This window comes from Musca domestica, unplaced genomic scaffold (assembly GCF_030504385.1).
Source record: "Musca domestica strain aabys unplaced genomic scaffold, Musca_domestica.polishedcontigs.V.1.1 10, whole genome shotgun sequence".
In the NCBI taxonomy this organism is placed as follows: domain Eukaryota; kingdom Metazoa; phylum Arthropoda; class Insecta; order Diptera; family Muscidae; genus Musca; species Musca domestica.
Genome location: NW_026712115.1, coordinates 5153467 through 5161609, shown reverse-complemented (window position 1 = coordinate 5161609; position 8143 = coordinate 5153467). Strand labels below are relative to the sequence as shown.

Genomic DNA, 8143 nt, shown 5'->3' with positions numbered 1-8143 from the left:
AAACTCGGTCTTGTATATCTATTGCTCCAATAAATATTTGTTAATATAATCTTTATCGAAGCCATATCGAGCACTGTACAGCAATGTTATTTGTTTAATAGTTAATATGATCTTCTTCACATAAACTCCCAATATAAACTTTTTTGTTACTCTACTAAATACGCATAGTGGTGTTGGATATCATATAGTCGACCCCGCCAGACCTTATCTTTCCTTGTTGGTTTTTATTTGATTCACTTAATATAAATTCCTTTTTCCACATATGAAGAAGGGAGCACTTGCTAGTCGGTGTAGGCTATAATTTACTCAGTCGGTCCCGCTTTCACAATAAAAAATGTGTAACCATTATTAAAGCTTCATGTGTTTTACAATGGCCTTCTTCTGAATTGAATTTTACCATTGAACATTTTTAATGTATTACCGATAACGATGAAACATTTATAATAGGTCACAACTGATTAAATTAAAGCCATAATCTGTATAGAGGCTTAAGAGAACATTGCGGAATTCTGCGGACAAATATATATACTTTTTTAAGTTTAAGTGAAAAGATATAAAAAATATACAATATTTAGTTAAAAGTGAAAGTAGGTAAGACTGATAAATCTAAAATGCATGCAACTGCTTGAAAAGATAATCGAATGAAAAAGTGACGAAAACTGGGTATGGGAAAATGGTTGGTGTAGTGTTACTGATATTAGATTCACAATGATTACCCAATAATTTTGCAATAATTCGTACAAATTATTACAAAATTTCTTTGAATAATCCGAAGTCCAGAAAATGAGAAAAAATTTTTGAAAAACAAAACCGTTCATATTTTTATGCCAAATATTACAAATTAAAAATCTGAACTTCGATTTTGAATACAAGTACCCATTTGAAAGTTACAGACTTTCGAACAAAAAACGATTTTAAAGTACTTTGCAAGGTCTCATTCAAAAAGTAAAAGGAGAGTGAAGATGCAAAGAGAAGGGTTATACGGAGTTATTGACTGCTCTACACTATGACATCTTTTCCATGGCTTCATTGGCCTTGGTGCCTCTGTGGTTCGAGACGACGGCGTCCCATCTATCTTTTTCTTTAGAAAAGGCTTCCATTCATAATTTTTCTCCAGCGAGTAGTTCGAGAACTTAAACTGCCGATGTCCGATTTACTACATTCCTTATTCAACGGGTCCAGAATTTCCGTTGTCACTGTGTTGTCCTTCAAAATGTACGCATAGAGAGAAAGTGCAAAGATAAAATCACAACAGGGTAAGATGAAAAAACTGCAACCAAACTGCTGTCATTTCTAAGCCACTCGTTCGACAGCAGTTTAAATTATTCCAGTGACATCGCATTATAGTGTTTACAAGCGTACAAAAGCATTTTGGTGAGAATTTTCCAAAAAAAGTTAATCGTGATGGAATTCAAGCGTGATAGTGTGATTTCTTTATATTTGGCTGCATTTAAATGTGAATAAATCTTTTGTGTCTCGTTACCGTGATACTGGAAGCGTAGCCCGACGTCAAGGAAATGGACGGAAGAAATCAGCAAGATCAGCAGAAATGGTTCGAAAAGTAAAGAAGCGACTTGATCGAAACCCGCGTCACAGTCGTCGAAAAATGGCTCGTGAGCTGAACATATCGCAATATTCCATTCGGCAAATATTGAAAAATGAGCTCGGGGTAAAGCCATTGAAATTCCTAAAAGTGCAAGAACTTACGAAAATATTCTGGAGGGTTTTTAAAGCCTTGGGAACGCAAACATTTTGGCCGCAGACCTTGGACATTCCAACAGGAATCAGCACGCGCCACCCAAGAATGCTTCATTTCCAGCGCACAATGGTCACCAAAATCTCCGGATACCTATCCGTTGGACTATTGTGTCTGGAGTATTTTAGAAAGCAAGTTTGCACTTTCGCCGGGAATGGGCCAAAATACCGTAGAGCAACATTCGGGCAGCGTGTGACGGTTTCATTGGCCGTTTAAAGGTCATAATTCGTGCCAAAGATGACCAATTTGAACAAATATAGACTTATGATGAATTTTATGATATTTCCCACATTTTAACGGAATTAGTTGAAATTTCACACAAGGAGTTCTTTGTGAGCACTTTACTCCCTGAAAGAGAATTATCTGTATAGGTCTACGATATCGTATAGCTCCCATATAAGGGTCCCCCACGATACTCGGTATTTTGATGATTTTAGTCCCATTTTTCAACGGAATTGTCTGAAATTCTACAAAAAGAGTTCTTTGTGTGTACCCCCAGACATAGATTTGTAGGTCCACAATATCGTATATGCCTCCAATATATCGGCACCTTCAGATATTCGGTATTTTTAAGATTATTACAGATTTTTTAATGGATTTTATTTATTTTTTTTTTAAATTTCATAATTCGTTCCAAATGGTGGAGGGTATTCAAAGTTCGGCCCGGTCGAACTTCCTGCTTACTTTTAGTTGTTTGCTTTCATTTAATAAAATTAAAAAATGTAAAACTTATGACGTTTGACTTTGTTGCAGTCGTTTTATCTCACCCTGTATATCTTTCAGCCAATGCATAATTTATGTTAGAATGGTTCGATGGTTATATAAAATCGACACAATTAACTCCATCTTCATTGAAAAATATCTGGAATAACAACGAGCCAATATCGCAGCTGATTTTCCATTTTGTTACATAACATTTTATACATTCATATAATTTTCTAAAATTTAATTACATTTTCAGATATATCAAAACCGAAATGTCGAAACCAATTCTCTACATGAATCCTCTAAGCGCACCATCCAGAGCAGTTATGTATTTGGTCAAATACCTTGGTTTGGAACTGGAATGCATGTAAGTCTTATATATGTCGTCTGTTTCAGAACTGCAAGAATGCGAAAGTTCTTACTACAATAACCGATAATTGAAAATAATTACAAAATTAGTAGATTCTTGCGTGTTCTGAAACAGAGCAATTGTTTGTTCCAGAATGTATGCATTTAACTACTACAACCTATTTTCCTTTTATGATATCGAAAAATAATACAAAACTAGTAGATTCTTGCTGGTTCTGGAACAAAGCAATGATTGGAAATCATAAAACAAATCAAAAATATTCTTTAATTATTTTTCAGAGAAATAAGTCTCGATACACGTGAAACTCTAACACCGGAATTCAGGAAATTGAACCCACAGCACACGGTACCCACTCTGGTCGATGGTCATGATGTTATCTATGATTCCCATGCCATTTGTGGATATTTGGTAGATAAATACGCAACAAATGACGAACTATATCCCAAGGGCTTGGTACAAAGAACTTTAGTAAATGCCCGACTACATTTCGATTCTTGTGATATATTTTCACCCATGCGTTTTATGTACGTACAAATTTTATATGGAGGATTGGAAAGTGTACCAAAGGATGTAGTTAGGTGTTTGCACGAATCCTGGATGATATTGGAAGACATTTTAAAAGATAGTCCGTATCTTTGTGGTGAAAATATGACAATTGCTGATATTTGTTGTCTTGCCACAATAACGGCTGTAGTTGAGAATGCTCCCATTGTTGAGGAGACGTATCCCAAACTGTTCGACTGGTTACGGAGAATGTGTTCAATGCCGTTTTATTACGATGATGGGTCCAAACGGTTGCAAATGAAAATTAAGGAAAAACTCAAAGAGAATCGTTTAACCAAAAAGGAAGTTAATTGAAAATAAAGGCAAAGGGGAATATTAAATAAAAATACGTAAATTGTACACGTGGTAAAAAGTATTACCAGAAAGATTTTGTAATATAAATATTGGAATTATCTGCAATATGTAATGTATTATATTTAGGCCGAGAGTGATCAGTTGTTGATAAAAACAACTGACACAATCTACAAGGTGTGATAAAAAAAAACTTTAACAAAGTCAAACGCCATAATTTTTACTTTTTTTTAATATTTTATTGAATGAATGCCAAAAGTTATCGGAAATAGCATCATATTTTAGAATAAGTTTAGATTTGTTCGAATTGGTCACCCTTAACACGAATTATGGCCTTTAAACGGCCAATGAATCCGTCACACGCAGCCCGAATGTTGCTCTGCGGTATTTTGGCCCATTCTTGGCGAAGCGCTTGCTTGAGCTGATCAACACTTTGGTATTTTTCAGTGCCAACCTTGCTTTCTAAAATACTCCAGACACAATAGTCCAACGCATAGGTATTCGGAGATTATGGATGGCCATTGTGCGCTGGAAATGAAGCGAGGAACCTCATTTTGTAACCATTCTTGGTTGGCGCATGCTGAGTGCGATGGTGCTAAGTCCTGTTGGAATATCCAAGGTCTGCGGCCAATATGTTTGCGTGCCCAAGCCTTTAATACACCCTCCAGAGAATATACGGTTAATACGAGCGGTGAGCGACCATCGGCTGTTATGGTGGCCCACACCATCACCATGGCCGTAACTTGAGTTCTGGTGGCCAACCGAACAACCGGTGCACATTTTCAGCTGACCTCTTTGGCAAGTAAAAACAATCATTTTGTTTGTTTACAAACTGCTGGACAACGAATGTTTTCTTATGGGAGAAAACCAAATTCGGTTGTACACCACTTTCGGGCAAGCGAAGTAACTCTTTTGCTCTTCTGAGTCTATTTTCTTTCTGTTGCGGTGTAAGTTCTTGCCCTTCTTGAAATATCAATGGCTTTACTCTGAGCTCGTTTTTTCAATATTTACCGAATAGAATATTGCGATAGGTTCAGCTCACGAGCCATTTTTCGGCCACTGCGAAGCGGGTTTGGATCAAGTCGCTTCTTTACATTTCGCACCATTTCTGACAATGTTGCTGTTTGCTTCCGTCTCCATCCTTGACGTCGGGCTACGCTACCAGTATCACGTTAGCGAGAGATGGTACAAGACACAAAAGACTTGTTCACATTTAAATGCTGGAGTGCTCTAAGTATAGCCACTTGCGGTTTTCCATCCAAATATAAAGAAATCACACTATCACGCTTGAATTCTATCACGAATAACTTTTTTTTTTCTGGAAAATTCTCACCAAAATGCTTTTGTACACTTCTGTCACTGGAATAATTTAAACAGATGTCGGGCGAGTGGCTTAGAAATAACAGCAGACTGAAATTTGTTGCAGTTTTTTCATCTCACCCTGTATGTCATAATTTTTGGAAATTGTTGAAATGTGAGTTGGATTTGAAAAATTTTACATTTATTTTCATTTATTTTCTATTTTATGCGAATAATTTTCAATCATTTTCTTAACGTTTTGTGGGGGAGGTGCCAGAAGAAGGAGGGCCTATAACTTCAATATTCACATCAGATTTCTGGCTGAGAGAAATATTTAGATATACCAAGTTTGAAAAGTATTGCTGACTTGTTTCGCAATTTATGAGACATTTAAGTATTGAAAATTGTGACCCTATGTGGTGGTCAGAAGGGGTGGACTGATATATCTCACATCAGATCTTGCGTTGGTAAAAATATTGGGATGTGTGAAATTTGGATAGTATTTTTAGATAGTATTAGATGAGCGTTTTGTTTTTCAAAATTTTGAACCCTTTCTTTAGGAGGTATCAGAAGGAGTGGACCCATATATCCCACATTCGCACTAGATCTTGGGTTAATTAAAATATTGGGATGTGTGAAATTTGAAGAGAATCGGACGCGTATCTCGCGTTTTAGGAGAGACCGAAATATTCAAATTGTTGATCCGTTGTGGCGAAGGTACCAGAAGGATTGGTCCGATATATTATATCTTCCCACTTCATCTTTTGTTGATAGGAATATTGGGACGAGCCGAGTTTGAAAGGAATCGGTTGCTTATTTCGCGTTTTATGAGCTTCATGTTTATTCAAAATATCGACCCTTTGTGGGGGAGGTACCCGAAGGAGTGGTCCCATCATCATACCAGACCTAGAGTTGTTAAAAATACTGGGATATGCGACATTTCAAGACAATCGGACTCTTATATTACATTTTATATGCATTGAGATTTTTCAAAATTTTGACCCTTAATAATGGAGGTACTAAAAAGAGTAGGCCGATATTGTCCATTTCGGACACAAATTTTAGAATCCGCAAAGTTTAAACAAAATCAAATAATACTTTTTTAATCTAAAATAAATTATAAATTATTTTCTGTGGAAATTGTAACCTTTTGTGGAGAAGGTATATGATGGAGTGGACTAATGTTGCCCATCTCCGAACTCGATCTAAGTTTGACAATAATATTACGAGGTTTTCAAACCAATTTTTTACCAAGTTTTTATACCCTACAACACTATGTGTTGGGGGTATTATAAGTTTGATTGGGCCAGAATTTATGTAACACCTCGAAATATTGGTTTCCCACATAGGAAAGTATATATGGATCTTCCTAGCTCGCCGAGCTGAGTCGATCTAGCTATGTATGTCCGTCCGTCCGTCTGTCCATGTTAATTTGTAATCACTCTACAGGTCGCAATTATGGTCCGATCTTCACGAAATTTAGAATGTAGGTGGGGCTTGGACCAGAATAGAACCCTATTGCTTTTGGAGATGATCGCCAAATGTTTAGGGGATGAAATGGACCAAATACTGAAAAAATTTCGGATTTTCCAGTAGCTATACAGGTCGCAATTATAGACCAATCGGAATTTCGCATGTAGCTAGAGTTTAGGGCGGGGAAAAAGCCTACCAATTTGGGTGGTCGTCTGATAATATTTAGCGGATAAAATAGACCATATCTTTTGTGTTGAAAAAATTCAAAATTTTTCATTAAACCGTGAATATTTTAAATCCCGGCAAAATAACAAAGCCATCAAAAGGTTACTTCTGATCTTTACATTGATGTTAACATCCAATAAATCGGATATATAGCAAAATATGTGCGATATTTATGTCTATGAAAGAAGATATGCTTGAAAGATCTCTTATATGTCGAGAACGGCTGAACTGATTTCGACAGTTCTCACTAATTCAGAATGGCTTCTTGGCAGGAAAGAAAAAACGTCTATAAAAATCGCATAAAAATATCTCTCTAAAGATGAAAATTTTGTTTTCTTAAAATTTTTTCATATTTTTTTAATTTTGTCATATTTTTGGCATATTTTCATTTTGAATTAAACATTTGGTAATATTTCTACAGCTAACAAAACTAAGTAGTTAAGATATCAGGATATCATATACAGATCGCATTTATGGCCCGATCCTTACGAAATTTTGCATAGGGATAAGCTGAGGGTCAGAATAGAAGCCTACTCTTTTTGGAGATGATCGTCATATATTTAGGGGTTGAAATGGACCAAAAAACTGCAAAATTGTCAGCAGGCCGTAATTATCGCCCGATCCTCACGCACATTTGAATGGGGGTTACCGCACATTGCAAAAGCCAAGCAGTTTCGGATGGCCATCCAAAAATATTCAATGTGTGAAATAGTTTGCCAACTTTTGTAGACAAAATACGAAAATGTCTATTCCAGTGACTTTTTGGAGAATTCACAAATAAAGGAAAGACGTTGAAGAATGTCTGTATCTCATATATATGCGTTTCAGTCAAACGCAAACGGAAATATTGGTTCCAGATCTAGGAAGACCATTTACGTGCAACATCTACCAATAAATTGGAAATGAGCAAATTAGTTTAAGTTGCTATTATTCGAAACCTGATGGTTGTCTTTAATTATTTGTCACAATATCTTGTGGAATTCTGTCGAGTATTTCGCCTATATAAACTGTATGGTTTATTATAGTGTTGTAGGGTATTCAACGGTCGGCCACGCTCGACTGTAGCCTTTGCTTACTTGTTTTTTTTTTATCGGAGTTCGAGAGTTATCGTGCGCACTAGCCAGCCAGATATGTTCCAAATATCCTGGAACCGATTTGGTCCAAACAGGCCATGGGTATTAAACTATTATTTCGATGAGGCCCATTGTGATCGTATCGTTTATAATGGGACCATAATATTCGAAATACCAAAAATCGGGAGCTACCAAACATCTTACTTGTAATGGTGAAGCTGCAGAATTCCTAATTTTAATATCTTTTATAGTTCAAGTTCTATTTAGATTTTAAAAGACGGGTAGAAAGATGAGCATTGTTTAGTTTACGCTGATCATGAATATACATACTTTATTGGGTCTGTATATAAAATATATCTTTCATTTTATGGCAGAGGGTAGAATTCT

General features: G+C 36.1%; 1 protein-coding gene across 1 annotated transcript; it reads left to right on the top strand.

The window, feature by feature from the left end:
• On the top strand, positions 1-3812 carry LOC131800471 (glutathione S-transferase 1-like). Its single transcript, XM_059125660.1, has 3 exons — positions 1-591; positions 2718-2828; positions 3110-3812. The coding sequence occupies exons 2-3, from the start codon at positions 2734-2736 to the stop codon at positions 3687-3689; spliced, it is 675 nt and encodes a 224-aa protein (XP_058981643.1). The 5' UTR covers positions 1-591; positions 2718-2733; the 3' UTR covers positions 3690-3812.
• Positions 3813-8143: the final 4331 nt, after the last annotated feature.